Source organism: Cnephaeus nilssonii (assembly GCF_951640355.1).
Source record: "Cnephaeus nilssonii genome assembly, chromosome: 5".
NCBI lineage: Eukaryota > Metazoa > Chordata > Mammalia > Chiroptera > Vespertilionidae > Cnephaeus > Cnephaeus nilssonii.
The window spans coordinates 52,681,732-52,700,323 of record NC_137076.1 but is presented as its reverse complement, the minus strand read 5'-3'; the positions used below and the strand labels follow the sequence as shown (position 1 = coordinate 52,700,323).

Genomic DNA, 18,592 nt, shown 5'->3' with positions numbered 1-18,592 from the left:
CACTCAAGGCTACAAAGTTTTAATTATAGAAGATAAATAAATTCCAGATACCAGAGCCTCCGTTTGGGTCGCCGGGGGGCGTGGTCAGCCTGAAAACCACCACAGGCTCCTCGCCCTGGCTGCTCCACTCCCCAAGGGAACCCCCACCCTGATCTGGGACACCCTTCAAGGCAAACCAGCTGGCCCCCACCCGTGCAGCCAGGCCTCTATCCTATCTAATAAAAGAGTAATGTGCAAATTGACCATAACTCCAACACACAAGATGGCTGCCCCCATGTGGTCAAAGATGGCTGCCCCCATGTGGACACAAGATGGCCACCACAAGATGGCCAGCAAGGGAGGGCAGTTAGGGGTGACAAGGCCAGCAGAGGAGGGAAGTTGGGGGCGACTGGGCCTGCAGGGGAGGGCAGTTAGGGGCAAACAGGCTGGCAGGGGAGCAGTTAGGAATCAATCAGGCTGGCAGGGGAGTAGTTAGGGAGTGATCAGGCTGGCAGGCAGAAGCGGTTAGGGGCAATCAAGAAGGCAGGCAGGCGAGCAGTTGGGAGCCAGCAGTCCTGGATTGTGAGAGGGCAGTCGGACATCCCTCGAGGGGTCCCAGATTGGAAAGGGTGCAGGCTGAGCTGAGGGACACACCCCCCGTGCATGAATTTTGTGCACCGGGCCTCTAGTATATAATAATTCTTCCTTTGTGCAACTCCCTTCTTATCCACGGTTTCACTCTCTGGTTTCAGATACCTGAATTCAACCACAGTCTAAGGTTAAATTTACCCAGTCTCAGATAATGTGTGCTCCTGACATCTAACCATCAACATCATGACCCAGGATGACTCAAAGCAGAGGATTCTCCTTCTGATATATCCTCAGAAGGTCAACAGGAGCCTAAGACTACATCACAGTGCCTACACCATTCACCTCCTTCACTGCACTAGGCATTGTATCATCTCACATTATCACGAGTCAAGGGTGCATTCAGTACTGTATAAGATATTTTAAGAAAGACAGACTGACACCACATCCACATAACTTATCATAGTATAGTGTTATAATTATTCTATTTTAGTATTACTTATTATATTGTTAATCTCTTACTGTGCCTAATCTATAAATTAAACTTGATCATAGTTATATATAGAAAAAAACATATCTATAGGGTTTGGTACTATTCACAGCTACAGGCATCCATGGGGAGTCTTAGAGTATATCCCCTGTGGATAAAGGGGAGACTACTGTACACTATATTTTCTTCTTGTTGCCATCATACAATTATGGTGCTTAAAAGGGTCTTTTATTAAACTCTACTCTCTCCCTTTTTGAGAAAACTTGGGTTCAGAGAGATTAAGTGACCCAGTGCAGGTTACATAACTTGGTAGAAGGGCTGGGGCCACTATCTAGGCCCAGTGACCGCAGATCTAGAACTGCTGCCTATCAGGAGTTCTTCCCTGGAATCCCAATGCCACACAAGAAGGACCAGGCTACGCAAGCAAATGAAGAAAGACCAAGTGGAGAGAGAAGCCTAGCATACACCAGCGCCAAGGCCCCACGGTGTGAGTGAGGTCATCTCAGACTCTGTTTCAGCTGGGCTGCCAGCTTCCACAGCCACATCAAGGAGCTGAGGCAGGACAGCAGCAAAACCACACAGTGTATAAGTGCAAAAAAACATGGAAACTGAAAGTTACTGTATAAGCCACTAAGGTTTGGGGTAACTTGTTACACAGCAATAGATAATGGACACAGAGAGGTATAATTAGGAGTAACAGCTGACATTCACCTATTGCTTTGGCCAAGAACCTGGCACTGTTGAGATTCTTCACTTCAGTTCGAACACCCAAAGGCTCCCCAGGGTGATGCACAGATATATTGGCATCCACCCTCAACTGGCCCTCTGAAAAGAGAAAAAAAAAGACAATTCTTTAGAAATTATCTGAGGCAACATGGTCTTTTAAAGGCAAGAGTGTCCAGGCAAGCAATATCTAAATCTATTTGCTCTTTAGTGATAGCAACCTAACCTTAGAGAAGGAACGTTGGTTCTGAAGTACACGACTGGCATTTTTGTCTGCTTAAGAGAATCCTGGCCCCAAAGCATCTCAAGTGTGTGCGTGTGTGTGTATGTCTTTGTGTGCACTTGTGCACACGAAGAGAGAGGAGAAATTCTGGATACACCAGCTGGGGACATCTCATTCCTTTTGTGCCCAGTAAGAAAAACAACACTGTTAAAATGGATATTTACTCAGCAGTTTTATTCTCAAGCTTTTTTCAAAGTGTCAGAGCTGGGTTGTCAGGAAGGCCTCAGAAATGACTATCTGATAACCCTACATGCTCTCCAAAGGAATGGGAATTTCCAACAGTGATTCTGGGAGATTAATAAGAGAGTCCTTGAGAATTTATAGCTCAAGGGCGAGAGCAGAACTTAGGCATTTTCCCTCCTCCAGCACTGTAACAATCCCCTCCTTCCACAGTCAGGACTCTGCATCCTCTCTGGCTGCTGTAAGGATCTACTGCAGCGGACAGAGCTGTTCAGACGTGGGGTCTGTCATGAGACTCAGAGGGAGGTGTCCCCAACCTGGGAGGACCTTCTCTGACCCCGAAAGCCCCTTTAGATTAGGAGCAATCACCCATAAGGAAGCAGGTGCTTTGTGGAGAGGACTAAGAGGCTCTTGAGGAGGAGAGGGAGGCAAAGTTCCAAGACAAATAGGAAAGTGAAGTTAAGAAACACTTAGGTCTTATATCCTACAAAGTAAAGCTCAAATTCTGTTTTCCAATTTCACTTATAATATTTAAAATGGACAGAATAAGAAGACAAAATGCTGAAGTTTATTTTTCAATTTAAAAACCTGCCTACGAAAATAAATCTGTCAAACCTAAGTGTTCTGATAGGCTGAATAAAGAAATTAATTTTCCCAGATTCCATAGCAAATGCATATTAAAATAATAAAATGGTGTAAACAAATTCTATGCCATGAAAGGAGACCCTAGGCACTGGTCTCTGCCACTGCCCCAGTGCTGGGCTGTGGGGCTCACTCTCCAAGCTGGAGACCAAGGGCAGGCTGCTGCTTGCCCTGCTCTTCACTCATTCCCACAGGAAAGGGAAGAGCTCACCTTCCTTGCTAATGCAACTCCCAGCCCAGTCCCCCCGTCCCCCCCCCCCCCCCCCCCCCCCCGCCCCATGCTGACAGTCAGGGGAAAGGTGCCTTTCAGCTTGGAAATTACTCTATGTCTCCAGTCTGGACATCTCAAGACTTTTACAAAATCCTGTAGCTCCTTTTGGACAATTTGTGCTTACCCAAATCTCAAAAAGTTCCAACTATTCCTGACATCATCAGACTCTCAGTCTGGGGACCCTGAAGTCATCTTCTGCTTTTGTTTCCTTTGTCCTTTATATCCAAACTGATAACTAGATCCTATCAGTTCTTCCCTCCAGATATTCCTCATACCTGTCACTACCTCACCATTTCCACTGTTGCCACCCTTGCCTGAGGCCTCGGAACTTCAAGCCCAGATGACACAATCGCATTTTGACTTTTAATACAGCAACCAACCCCTCAACCCCTCCTTGTCCAGCCACCCGGGTGCAGCTCTGACTTTCATCTTTCCACAAGGTCATGTTCAGAATCCCCTTTGCTCAAGTGCACAGCCAGCTCCTATTGGATTAACTGTCTCCTCTGCTTGGTATTCAAGAGCCCTCATCTGGTCTTGGTTGAAACTACCCACATTTTCCCACTAGGCATTCCATGAGAAAGCTCTCCTCCAATCAGGGGAGCTCTCTTCATACAAGTCCCTGTCTGCACCTCTGGCTCCCATGCACTCTCTTCATCAGTGTGACTGTCCCTTCTCAAACTCTGCTCATCCTTCAAGGTCCCACTTGAGTGTTAACACCTTTTCCTCCTTAAAACTCCTTATCAATAAGCTGGCCTCCACTGCTGGCTCCCCTGCATTATTAGAACATACATAACCAATACTACAGGATCTAGCACATGTCTACAGCCTATTTTGAATTAATCTTATCTTTAAGATCAAAATGGCAGGCCTTTGAAAAATGGGCCCAGCTTTTATATATCCCCACCACTCTTGCCTTCTCATGGACATCACTCTTTCAGTCACCTCCTCCTCACATCAGTCATTAACCTCCCTTTCTCAGCACTACTTCTGATATATACATATGTAATATTTCTCATTAAAAAAACAAAACCCAAAACCAAGCCCTACTCTCCTGAACCCAATTCTCTCTCCATCATTCAGCTACCGTTTCTCTACTTTCCTATTCAACAAATCGTCGCAAACAGTTTTGTTTTTTGCACATATTGTCTCCATGATCTCACCTCCCATTTACTTCTAAACCCAGTTCATCTTGGCTTCTATCCCTTCCTCTAAGAAAATGCCTACACAAAGTCACCAACAACCTCTTGCTGCCAAATCCAATGGACAAAGGACATGTTCTCTCTTCCCCTTATGGGATACCTCAGCCACACATGACATACTGATTAATCCTTCCTTCCTGAAATATCGTCCTCTCTCAGCTCCTGCGGCCTTAAGCTCTCTTGGTTTCCCTCTGGCCTCCCTAGGAGACTCCATTTCCACTTATTTGCTGGTGCTTTCTTTCCCATTCAAACTTAGGACTGTCTTCTTTCCTTATACTCTTGCTGTAAGGGTATATGTTTTATATACCATCTATTGCTGATGACTCCTAAATTGATCTCCTCCGCCCGGACCTCTACTCGGAGCTCCTCATTGATATCCAACGTCTACTTGACACCTCCATTTGGAGTCCTCATAGGTATTTTAATTTCTAAAACTAAATCCTGACTTGCCCCCCCCCGCCCACAAAGCCATTCTTGTCCTCATCTTTGCAATTTCAATAAATAGCACCACCACCTAGCTCCTCAGCCTTCCTAAAAGGCATCTTTGATTTCTTCTTTTCCCTTGACTTCCATACCAGCCTGTTAACAAATCCTCTTATTTCTAAAAACCATCTTGAATCTATCTGTCTTGATCTTTTCATCTTCACGGATACCAGCCCTGTCCACCAAAGTATCATCTTCCATCTGAACAATGACAAAAGCTTTTTACCGGGTCTTGCTTCCTCTTACCCTTCTGAGTCTACTTTCCAAAGCAGACAGAGTGGTTTTTCTAAAATGTAACACAGACTAAGTCATTCCCTTGCTTCAAAGTCCTTTGAGGGCATCCCACTGCACTTGGAATGAAACCCAAATAACTTCCTGCCATTATCAGTAATCTAGCCCAAGCCGCACTTGATGCTGCATTTTCCTGCTCATTATGCTTTCCCTGCAGTGGCTGTTAACTATGCTAACTCTGAGCATATCCTGAGATTTTTCTCATGCAGGGACTTTGCCTTAGCTTTTCCCTAGAATGCTCATTCCCTCCTTCTATGCTGCCTGGGCCTGGGGTCATTCTTCAGGACTCAAATAAATGCTGCCTCCCCTGAGGCCTTCAATTTCCTTGACACCCTATTTATTTCCTTAATGCACTTATCACTATAACTGTTTTTGCTTTATTTGTTAATGAATTTTCCTCCCTCATGAACATAAGCTTGTGAATATCCTTTGCATGGCTATATTCAGAACCCAGAGCTGGGTCTGGAACATAGTAATTGTTCAATAAATTAATACCTTATTAAACAAGCCAAAACTCTGGTGTTTTCCTGATCAATGAGTAAGTGGACTGGTTACTGTCTCACAGCAGGTTCCCGATAAATTCTAAAGTTCCATCTAAGTAAGACTAAACTACAGCTGGAATAATCTGAAAGGCCCAAGTAGCTCAAAGGAAAACTTCCAAAGTATGCTGAGCTATACTCAACCAAATTTCAATACTTGAGAGACAACTTTGTTTAAACTCAGGGAACCCTGAATTGGACCTCACTTGCTTTTAAGAATGAAACCATCTTTCACAATTTAGAACTCTTATTTGGAAATGGAATAAAAGCATGAATTTCAGTCTCTCCCAGAGATGACCATGCTATAGAAAAGTCTGAGAGGAATCATTTAGTATCCTGCAGTGTTGAAAGAGCATTCCCTAGCCTGGATTCAAATATGGCATCAAACATTAACAAAAGACAGTCTATCCAATGAAGACAAAATACCTTTTAAACAAATTAAGTTAAATAGCCTCAAGTGCACAAAAGCCTTACCAGTCAGGTTCTGCAACACCAAGGGAGGGCCTTTATTCACATATCATGAGAATGCTATCAAGCTCAATTTCTACCCCCTAGAAGTAGAGATTTGTAACAGCAAAGCCAAAGAACTACACCACTGAGCACAGTGATATGGTACAGTTACATTATTTTTTCCTGAAACACATTCACACATCAGAAATATAACATCAGGATAGAAAGCTGTTTCTGTAAGCAGCAGGGGCCTGAGGATTTAGTGAGAAGTCTATTAAACTATCTCATTCTGATCACTGAATACTCTCCAGAACTTAAATAACAAGATTTGACAATGAGAAAAAGTGACCATATTTCACAAAGTGTATTCATCTAAAATGAGCAGTGATTCTGTAAAAGTAACACTACTTACTATTGTTAAAAATACCTAAGAAAGTGAGCACAGGCTATTTGTCGGGGCCTGTGATAAGTTTTATACACATTATCACATTCGTTCCCTACAATCTAGTTCAATGACAAAGCCACTTAGACACCCTTTAGGCATTTCAAACTTAACATCAAAATGATTTTCTCCCACAAAAGTACTCCTCTACCAATCATCCCTGTCTCAGTAAATCATCTCCCTGTCTCAGGGACACCATCCAGCTGCCCCAACTATCTGAAGACTTGGATGGTTTCTTTGCTCTTTGATTTCTTCCTTTCCCTTTCCTTACACAATTATTTGGGGACTCATTTTCTAAGTGTGGAAAGTGAGGTTCAGAGAAATCAAATACCGTGCTCAGGTTCCTACAGCTAGAAGTAGTAGGACAGGATTCCATCCCAGATCTGGGACCTTAGTGCCATCAGCACCCATGGTACCCATGCTCTGATATACTATCTTTCAAAGTTATCTATGGCAATTATGATAGACAAGAGGCCCGGTGCATGAATTTGTACACCAGTGGAGTCCCTCGGCCTGGCCTGCGGGATTGGGCCGAAACTACCTCTCTGACATCCCCTGAGGGGTCCCTGATTGCAAGAGGGTGCAGGCCAGGCTGAGGGACCCCACTGGTGCATGATCGGGGCCGGGGAGGGATGCAGGAGGTTGGCCAGCTGGGGAGGGACTGCGGGAGGGCTCCAGGGTGTGTCCGGCCTGTCTTGCTCAGTCCCGATTGGCTGGACCCCAGCAGCAAGCTAACCTACCGGTAGGAGCATCTGCCCCATGGTGGTCAGTGCACGTCCTAGCAAGCGGTTGAGCAGCCTTAGTATATCATTAGCATATTATGCTTTGATTGGTTGACCGGACGACCGGGCACTTAGCATATTAGGCTTTTATTATATAGAATCGCTATCTATCGTGGTTGCCACTAGGAGGCAGTGTGATCAGTGCTTAAAGAAAAGGCTCCTGGAGTCAGACACACCTGGGCTCAAATCCTAGCTCAGTCACTTCTTGTGAGCTTTGGGCAAATAACCCAACCTCCTTAAGCCTCACTTTCCTCACCTGTATAACAGGCATAAAAACATCTCTCAAGAATTGTCATAAAGTTTAAATGATAAATGAATTTTAAAAATGCTTAGTGAACCAATGAGCACATACCACATGTTCAAACTGAACATTATTATTACCACTGAAACATTTTGTATGTCTACATAGGTACACATCAACTCAACAGACTGTTTTGAAGATCTCACAGTGGCAGACATCCCTGAGAAGGAAATGACTTTTGGAACCCAGGCTGAGCTGGTCTATGCTCATCAGCAAAACTATCAGGAACTCATTGAATCACAACCCAGAGGAATTTAAGAGTCATTCCCAAAGCACCCTGGGGATCCACTGGTCCTCCCCAGAGTGACCTTCAGTTCCTAGGCTGCAGTCTCCAGTGCCAACACAGTGGTCCCATGGGGGTGGGAGTAAAAGGGTCGGGGCTGACCCCTGCAGACACTACAGATTTTGAGACCCTCCCCACAGCACTTTGGGACCATCACAGCCACTCTGCTGCTGTGCTACGGGCAAAACTTTGGGTTTGTTTTTAAAAGCAACAAAAAATATCACACCAAATGCCATTTAATGAATCCTCTCAGCTGTCACTGTCACTGAATTGATGTGTTCTTGCCGATATGGTTTATCTCTTGGCAAGGACCCAGATGGGGTTACTTCTCAGCTAACAGGTGGCCTGTTTATTATTCCATAAGTTTGGTAGAAATCAGTTATTTGAAGAAGAATGGAATAATAAAATCTTTTTTTAAAGCAACAGAGAATCAACACTTAGTGCATGAATGAATAACCATCCAACCTGCCCATATTTCACTTATGTTCTGTGGGTAAAAGCAGCATGAGCCATAAATCTAAAATGGAGAGTTTTATTATTCTAAAACAAAGCCTTGTTTCTCTAAAGCAAACTTGCAGGCAGCTAACCTTTAAGCCACTCACTCATGTGGCTAGTGTTTTTTCCAATCATTAGCCTAAGGAAGATAGCAAATAGGCAAGTTCTGTCTTCAGGTTCAACTTGTACCAGGGCTCTGATGTAACAATTTATTGCTTGTAAGATGTCCTATGTGACAAATGTGGCATTACAAATTAAGAAGTCTTTTTGTAAAATACAACTATATTACATGACATGAAAAGGTTGGTAAACAGCATCACAAACTGGCAGGGAGACGAATCATCACTATCAGAGGTATTTACGGGCACCCACTGTGACCACTCGTGTTGGCTGATGTTACATGTCAACTTGACTGGGTCATGGGGTGCCCAGATATTTGGTTAAACATTATTCTGGGTGTGTCTGCGAGGGTGCTTCTGGATGAGATTACCATTTGAATCCACAGACTGAGTAAAGTAGACTGCTTCCCCACTGTGAATGGGCGCCATTCCATTCATGGGAGGTCTAAATAGAACAAAAGGCAGAGTGGGGGGATTCAGTCTCTCTGCCTGACTGCCTTTGAGCTGGGATATTGGTCTCCTGCCTTTGGACCTGGGCTCAGACTGGAACTTACACCATCAGCTCTCCGGTCCTCAGGCCTGTGGACCTGAACTGGATTGCACTATCCGCTCCCCTGGAGCTTGTGCTCTTGTAAGAGCTCTCCTGCCGCTTCCTGACTAGATCTTGGAACTTTTCAGCCTCCATGATCATATGAGCCAGTTCCTTACAATAAATGTCATTAGATGCAAACATACATGCATAACATACACACATTCCACTGGTCCTGTTTCTCTGGAGAACCATACTACACCACTACAGTGATCTCAGATGAACAACTGTACGTGCAGAATCTGTATCCTCTCTCCACTCTGTCAGGGAGTGCTCTGTGGGTGGCAAAAGATTTTTAAAAAGCCACTGGGAACAGAAAATAGGGAGAAAACAATGGGAGAGACTAGCTTTCAGGGACTTCCGGGCCAGCAAAGCACCACTAGAAAGGGGCCAAGGGAGCGAGCCATGAAGAAACTGAACTTGACAGGTACTTGTAATCTTATGTCAAATGTACAAATACTTAAAATGCATAGTTTGTTTGATCCCAAGGATACAAGTGGGTTTTCTTGTTTACCTTAATTTCCTACTATATTTCTATTGAATTTAAGATTTTATCTCAAAGTTAAAGTTTAGTGAAATCATAACCTTGGCTTATAGTTTATATAATTTGGCTTCAGCTGCACATGGATGAAAATTCTCCAAAAGAAGAAAAAGAAAGACCAAAAGGAAAGGCATCAACTAACAACGAAGTGCCACCCACACAGCTCTCACGAACTGAGTTATTCTGGATAAACAGTGTCTTCTCACTGAGAAAGGTGAAACCATTCAAACACGTTATTTCATCAACCCTCACAACATTCTGATGCATGAAGCCAGACAGAGCATCTACTCTTGCAACTCCTAATCTCACAAGCCTGGGCCCAGGGTCTCTGTACCCTTGTTGTTAGTGTGATTATTTTGGTTAAGGGCTCAGAAAGGAATCCAAGGAAAATTCTAAAAAAAAACCAACACAAAACAATAAGGAATGTAAAAAGCTGAAAAAAGGATGTAAACTACCTCAAAGCAGCTGATGCAGAGAATAAAACTTAAGTGCAAAGAGACCCGAGAAGCAGAAAGGGAGGAGGTATAGAAGGAGGGACACTGCTTGTGAGCTTGTACCTGCCATGTTTGCCTGGCTGGTCCCCAGGGCTTGAAGTATCAGCTGCAGCTCCCTGACAGCTGTTGCTGCCTCTTCTCCACAGGACATATCAGGCTCCAGGACCACTTCCAGAAGGCCAACTCCTACCAAACGAGAGGCAGAGTCAGCCTGACTGAGCTCTCCAATCTGACCAGCAGATAAATTAGGCTGAAATCTTTGGAAAACCATGCATCACTGAAGGACTCTCAAAGTAGGTCCTAGCCTCGGAATTGCTTCTCTCTTTTCCCTCACTTTTTAATCTTTAACTTTGGATCATTTCTTTTAAAGTCGGCTTAAGATCTCAAGCTGTTGGGTCTGACGAGGCGGCTACATTTGTCTCGTGTTAGGGGTGGGTTGTTAGCAAGCCCAATAATAATCACAGTTCTCTGATCAGCTGTGCCAGTACCAATGCGGATATTCTGATCTCCACTGTCAGGCTTCTGGGCCTGTGTCCTCAATTTGTTTGGGGAAACTGGAGTGGAGAGGGAAGGCTGAGAGGAAAACTAATGGAGAATCTCTAAGCCTACCCGCCCTGTTCAAGTCAATGAGCGTCTGGGACCGCAGGTCATCGTGAAGGCTCTTGCCACTGTCTTGTTCCAGCTGGATCTGCTTGATCCTCACTGTCTTGTTGATCACCTGACTCCGTGTCTTCCCCACACAGACACTGTACGCCAAGCTGCCCTTCACAGCGATCGGGAGCCTCTGCTGGGTAATTTGGTAGCCTGCCTGCACACAAACAGGAATTACATAGTCACCAGTCCACAAATAAAAGCTGGGTCCAGTTCCCTATTCCTTTTAAGGTCACAAAACTAAAGACTTACCTAAAAATACAACATAAAAAAACAAAACAAAAAAAAGAAAAATAAAAAGAAGAAAAATTATTTTATGCCTTTCAGCCATAATTTAGCCTGGCCTCTTCTGGCTTTTCCTATCCCCCTTTACCCTCCCTGGATATCCCCTGCCCCAAATAATGGTGCAATAAACAACCCGAATCCTATCTTCCCTACTGAAGTACCATTTGAGGGAATAACAATAATATCGTTGTCAGAGGCCTCTAAGGCAGTGGTCGGCAAACTGCAGCTCGCGAGCCACATGCGGCTCTTTGGCCCCTTGAGTGTGGCTCTTCCACAAAATACTACGTACCCTAATTAAGTTAATAACAATGTATCTACCTATATAGTTTAAGTTTAAAAAATTTGGCTCTCAAAAAAAATTTCAATCGTTGTACTGTTGATATTTGGCTCTGTTGACTAATGAGTTTGCCGACCACTGCTCTAAGGGAATGTATTGTGTCCACTTAATTCATTAGCCTAACCCTACATCTGATTACTGCTCCTGACAGACCCTCCTTACTAGGAAGTGCAGTGTAAGCTTTTTGCTATCTACTTTCAGCACGGCTGACAGCAGTTGCTAGTACGCATAAGCTTGTTTTGTTCCTGTTCTTTAAGCTAACTAATTGTGCCAGCTGCCCCCCTTGACCCAACTTTCCTTATTCTTCTAGCCAGAAAATGCTCATATGCAGTTAATGGAAAACACTCGGTACTAAAATGCTGATGGATATCACAAGGACTCCCTCACCTCCCTCCAAGTGGAGAGGAAGAACTGCTTTCAAATACACACATGCATTGAAACACGCTAAAGAGACAGCAGGTCAATAGGGAGAACTGGAGAAGAACGGAGAGTAACAGATGAAGCATCTGCTTCAGCTTCTGGGGTCCTTGATACTGTGTTCTCAGTTCGGTACACCTCTTGATCCTCACAACTATCCTAGCAAGAGGTACAAGGCACGGAAGGGATTAAGGGCCTTGCCCCAAGTCATCGAGCTAGTAAGCATCAACGTCAGGATTTGAACTTGGATGGTCTGGCTCCACAGTCTGTGCTCCTAGCCACCCAGCCAGCGTTTTCCAAACTTTAGCTGCTTCGGAATCACCTGGCAGGCTGGTCAAAACACAGACTAGCTCCACCTGAAGAGTTTCTGACTGCAGGTCTGGGATGGTACCTGAGAATTTATATTTCTAACAAGTTCCTAGGAAATGCTGATGCTAGTGGTCTGGGGAACCACACTTTCAGAATCACTGCTTTAGGTCAACTCATTCTCTGTGCAAAAAGGAAGTCTCAATTTATAAAAATTAAACTCTGAGTAGGGCTGCCAAATAAAATACAGGATGCTTAAATTCAAATTAGAATAATTTAAATAAACTGCTTATTCAGATAAATAATGAATTTTTTTAGTGTATGTCCCATGTAATATTTGACAACACTAACTCTGGATCATCTGAGCTGCCTGGGCCAGAAAGAATAGAAAGACACACATAATCAAAACTTCTCATTTTTAGTCCCATAGTACTAAGTCCCCCACCTTAACCAAACTGGTTATCACTCTTAAAAGATGTAAAAATGCCAGTTCGTGCTCTCCATCCTCTGAAAAAGGAGGATCTGCTAAAAGGCTGCAACCAGAGGGTCCAAGCAGCAGCTGGAGAATTCAGGTTCTAGTTGTATTTTTTATTTAATTCTCCCCCCACTCTCACCCACTAAAAACCAGCTCACCCCAGTCTCCAGTTCAAGGAAAATGGGAAGCAATATCCTCACCCCCATTTTTTTTTTTTTATTAATCTGAAGAAGGGCCATACTTAGTATCAGAGGCTCCGATCAAATGAAACATGATTTGGGGAAACTCATTCAACACTGCAGTTTTGGTTCTGTTCAATGTTATTTAAAAAAAAAACTGGCTCCAGTTCACACTGGCTTCTCTAAAAGAAAAACACTTCCTAATTTTAAGGAAAAAGCAGGTTAACATTGGCTTTACTGCTCAGCCGATTCCTGTTGTGAGTCTAGGCTTCAGGCGCATGGTTCTGCTTACTGCCGTCCACTTACTTGCTCCTTGTGAGATGACAGAAATGTCTCCAAAGGTGACGGTCCTATTATTGGGAACTTCAACTTGAAAGAGGGAAGCTCTCGCTGTGTCTACAGAGCTACAGTACGCATTTACCGCATTTACCGTTACATCAGCCCCAGAGTTAGCTTTTGTCCTAACAGGCAATTAGCGCCAAACACCACAGCTGGGCTGAGCCTGGGAACACCGGCTTCTTCTACTCCCCATTCAATTATGAGCCAGCCACCAGAAGCATGAGGGTAAGCAAGGAGTCAGCAATCAGGACAATTGCATCCAATCTAGTAAACATCGGGGGGCACCTGCCTTCATCAGGTCGGGCAGAACTTCCTGCTGCGATGGACAGACCTCTGATGGGAAACATGTGAGGCACAGCCCTCCTCCCCAGCTCCAACCCCCCCAGCTCTGAGAACTTACAGAGGGCGATCACAAAGCATACTTACAGGGAGGTCTGCATAGAAGTAGTGCTTCCTGTCAAACAAGGACTTCTTGTTTATGTGGCAGTTCAGTGCCAGGCCTGTCATCACTGCCGCCTCTACGCACCTCCTGTTGAGAACCTATGGAAACACGACACACAGCTCCAGTCTGAACAAATGCTTCTCCCACACACTGACATCCTCCCTGAATATTCAATTTGGCCCTTCAACAGGCATTCTCTCTGGTTCTCTGTGTGGGCAGCTCCAGTTCATAAGCTGGCTCTGTTATTCTGGAACAGTGAAAACTTAATATATATAAAAGATAATGCATGCGGCAGTGGGTTCCACTGGGCAGGTAATGAACTGGCACCTTAGGGATCCTTTCCTCTATCCCTGGCATCAAAGTTAACAGGAGGGTCCCAGAAAAGCTCAGCAGAGTGGTTACTACATGGAATAAATTTAACCTCACTCCCTCTGCAAGCAGAGCAAGGAGCCAGTCAGAATGCATGAGAAGCACTGATTCCTGGGAAAAGGACCCAAGAAGCAGCCCACCAAACAACCTGCATGAGGTTGAAACACACTTTGACAGATGAACTCTGGAAATTACAGGGCTACAGCCATTTCCTCAAGGGCTGGGAAAGGGGCATACCTGCTTTCAGTCCAGGTCTGGCCAACTCTGAGTGTGCCCTATACCCTGACTCTCCCCGAACTGCTGGTCCCCCAGGGTCTCTTAAAGCTCAGGGCCTCCGGATCCGCCCTGCCCCACCTACAGGTGTGGATGGCCAAGAAATGGCAATTCCCTAGCCCCAAAGGACATGAACAGCTTTTAAGAACTTTGGAGGAGGGAGGGATGGAATAAGACAGACAACTAGAGAGGAGAAGGAGCACTAAGTTCTGGAGCCAGGCCCACAACCCACCTGTGCTATGTGGATATACTGCTGAGACCAGAAGCTATTTCCTCATCTCTGAAACAGAGATTTCATGTGAGCTTGTGGAGTGGCTAGAGCAGTGGTTGGCAAACTGCGGCTCGCAAGCCACATGCGGCTCTTTGGCCCCTTGAGTGTGGCTTTTCCACAAAATACCACGGCCTGGGCGAGTCAATTTTGAAGAAGTGGCGTTAGAAGAAGTTTAAGTTTAAAAAATTTGGCTCTCAAAAGAAATTTCAATCGTTGTACTGTTGATATTTGGCTCTGTTGACTAATGAGTTTGCCGACCACTGGGCTAGAGTAACAGCCAGAACATCTACTCTACAGTAGAAATTCAATTTTAATTCGTTTTCCCCACTGTACTTTGGGGAAATTTTTGAGGACACTGTGCTTGCTGATGAAACATTTCTATTTTTATTAGAATATTTATCATGTGCTTTAGTATCTGTAGTGTACTCTTATGCATATAGGGCTTCCCAGTTCAGCATTTTCACATCCAGCATTGTATTCCAGCCTCACAGCAACCCTTGTAAAGAACGAACTTATATTAATCCAATATTTCAGAAAAAGAAAAACTAAGACCCAGAAAAACTAAGAGACTCACCCAAAATCACAGAGTTGGCAAATGGTAAAGCTAGCTCTAAAATCCACCTGTGCCCTTGCCTAGAGGGTGACAAACAATCCCTGTGTTTTGGGGACTGCCTCTCCAGGCTTGGACAATGAGTGAGGCTCCCCGACACAGGCATAACTTGTTGATCAAACACAGATTTGAAAAACAAATCTGTACAATAAAACTAAGAGACATCTCTACTTACTGCAATACACAATCCCCAAAAGATAATCCCAACAGCCAATCTCCCTCCTGGGAACACCACCACCTGCCTTTTCTCCCAGAAGCCAGGTAACAGAATGGAGTCAGCCATCTCATAGCCTCTATTTGGAGTTCTGCACTCTGGGCCAAATCATATTGCCAGCTCTGCACTGATAATGGCTTTCACGAGAAGATGTGTGAGTGTGGGGAACAGGGTGCTCTAATTATTGATGTTTTCACTTGCTGTTTGGCATTTCACTGAACAGTTGTTACTGTAATACAAATATAACTGGTAGACACTGCTGCCAAGTTCAGGCCTGATGATTCTGGTCAAGGCACACAAGACTGCGAAGCTGGTGTCCCTGCCTCAGGCCCTAGCCTGGACTCGCTTGTAAACTGCCTGTCTCGCTAGTCTGTACCAGTTCTTGCCTTAGCACTGCCCCTCTATTTCCAACTACTGCCTCCTCTCTCATCTCTGTCCAATCTGCCCCTTTGGGGCCAACCTGCTTCCTCCCAGGAAAGAAGAAAACTGGGTTTATTTTGCTTGCCTATTTCTAGGCATACATTGCCAATAAACACTCTGTGCCTGGCAGGCACTAGGAAGAGAGGAGAGTTGAGGGTGATCATGGACTCTTGTGCCTACGTGTAACTGAGTACACAGACACATGATAAACCATTAATTTCCAAAGAATAAGAATGCAGTAAAACACACAAACACGGCAGTGATATTGAATATACTTTAATCTGCTTTTGATGATTTAGAAGGCTTGAAGTACTTCAGGGTCAGAATTATAAGCATCAATCATCACCACACTACAGTTGCACAGAGGGGCTAGTAAATAGAGAGTGCCAGTTAAAAGAATGCCAACCAAAAATAATTTATTATGATCTTAGTCAAGCTGCTTATGACAGATGGAGGTCTAGGTCAGCATGTTCTGAGGATAGATGCAGAATTGGGAAATTCAACTTGGGCTGTTTTTATTCTACAACATTTCTTAAGGGTCTAAAAAGTATTAGGCTTCAAGGATACAGAAGTAAAGAGGGCTCTGTCACTGGCCTTAATAAATCTGCAGTGGGAACAGGAACCTGCCAGCATCTCTAACATCCTTCTCAAGTTCACCATCCAAACAAGGATGATTCTGCTAAAATGCAAATCTTATAGCATTCTGTTGCCTAAAATCACTCAACAGCCCCCAATGTCTACATGATAAAGGCCAAGCTCTTACATGATCCTGCCTGCATCTTCACTTTCATCTCCAATCACACCCCTACACACCCACACATATGGTCCAGTTCCTCTACACAAACCATGCTGACCTGGTGACCCTCCCTATTCTTAATCCATTTAAGATCTACTGAGATGTCATCAAATATCTGAAACTTCCCTTATATTCTTCCCAGGTACTGCTCTGACCTTCCACACCCTTCCATTTGTGTTTGCATCACAGTCCATTGAATTTGTTTACATATATTTCCATTACACTAAGTTTCATGAGAATGGCAATTGTCTGTTCATCCTGTATCCCTGAAGCCCAATATAGAACTAAAAAATAGTGATGCTCAATTAATAGGTGTGAAACTCAAATGAGGAGGGAGGTGATGGATATTGATGGAAGTTTTCGGAGAGGCAGCGATACCTGAATCTCCTCTAAGGTATTACCTGCCACAAAGGTCTTACCTGCCTCAAACTTGTTTCTGGAAGTGCCCTGAAGCAACAACCAATCATGTATGATGTGATTAAAGAGGTGACTTGAAAACTCAAAAGACTAACTCGTCCTGAAGAAAGCATGGTCCAGAATTGTCTTTGCAATTGAAATAAGGTGACTACAAAGGATCTCGGGATTAGCCACAACAGCCTTCATGTGGAAGGAAAGCAATGAACCTGGTAACTCACACAACACACCTTTCTCAACTGAGCCTTAGGAGACTTTGTTCTGGCTGTAGGAACACGTATTTATCATGCTCATGCACTGCACTGTGTCAGCAGGTGTGCTATGCACATCACATACCTTTTGCCATTTAATCCTCGGAGCAATCCTAGGGCAGGCACTATTATGATCCTCATCTTATAGATAGTGACGGGAATTAGAGAGATTAAGTCATTTGGCCAAGGTGACACTTATAATAAGAGGCAGAGCCTGGAAGTAAGAGCCCCAGAACCCAGGCTAGTACATTCCATCTTAAATCTTCAAAGAATAAAGAGTGCTAGTGTAAGCTTTCAAGTCTAACACCTGGCCATAACTCAGGAGCAGCAACACAAACCAAACCCTATTGGAGAAAAGTTAAGGTAGATATTGTTTCTAACATTTTTTTTCTTGCCAGTTTCTATCTCTATAGGTTTGTTTTCAGATGGTGAGCACCTAGAGGGTAAACACTATGTTCTTTTAACTTTGCAAACACTCAACATACAGTCTCTGGCATGTGGAGGTTTGATAATGAGTGGACCTACAGGCCTTCTCCATTAGCAGGGGAATGTTTTATTGCTAGACTCTAAAATCCCTAGATACAAACACTCATGAAATGCCTTATCAAATAAGTAAATGGCTTCAAGGATACAGAAAGAGGCCAGTTCTTTTATTTAATCAAAAGATAAGGAAGGTATGATAGGTAGAGGCAGGAGATGAGACAGTCAATAAATTTCATGACTACAGAGACAGACTGGGCAGATCATTGTCAGGAAAAGGATATGAGGGTGGATGTCCCATCACTACCCTAGTCTAGTCCTCCTCCACTCCCACTTACTCTGCTAAGCACTGTCTCCCCAGCCAGACTGAGCTCCCTGAGGGCAGTCATTTTATCTTAATATTCTTTGCCCTATTATCTACATCTGATTAACTGAGGTAATGGATAATTTAACATTCCCTTTATCAACATTCATAAGCTATGAAATGAAAGCAAAATTGTTCTATAAAATATATGTGTCAGGAAAAAGAAATCACTTAGTATGTAAAATAGGACACATTTAATGCAGAGACTTTACACTGGTGATAGAAGAGCTGAGACATCAGAGGGCACAGGGAGGCCACTTAGGAGATTCTCAACAGCAGGAAGCCAGTCCTACCCCAGGGCTGAGGACGAGGCACTAAGAGAACACTGGACACATGGTAGATTTGACTCCTACTAGCTGGAGCCCTGGTAGAGGCCCACCCACTACCAGAGATGTTGTCAGAGAAGAGGGAAGGAGTAAGACCCTGTAGCTGCTTTCCTCCCCGCTCCAGTCTTTCATCAGATCCTGCTCTTGGCCTCACCAGCCAGAAGCCAGGTAACCTGGGAACTAGAAACTGGAGGTGGAGGTGGAGAATG

General features: G+C 44.2%; 1 protein-coding gene across 2 annotated transcripts in view; it reads right to left on the bottom strand.

Annotated features, from left to right (window-relative positions):
* The window catches only part of GATB (glutamyl-tRNA amidotransferase subunit B), a 79,817-nt gene that overhangs the window by 33,996 nt on the left and 27,229 nt on the right, over positions 1-18,592 (bottom strand). Inside the window, exons 3-6 of one of the 2 annotated variants that reach the window (XM_079770891.1) lie at positions 13,580-13,693; positions 10,774-10,972; positions 10,228-10,350; positions 1,769-1,882 (exon numbers count right to left, since the gene is read on the bottom strand). In XM_079770891.1, coding sequence (XP_079627017.1) covers positions 1,769-1,882; positions 10,228-10,350; positions 10,774-10,972; positions 13,580-13,693 — 550 coding nt within the window. The remainder of the gene's footprint in view (positions 1-1,768; positions 1,883-10,227; positions 10,351-10,773; positions 10,973-13,579; positions 13,694-18,592) is intronic. The other variant, XM_079770892.1, reaches the window with a different exon arrangement.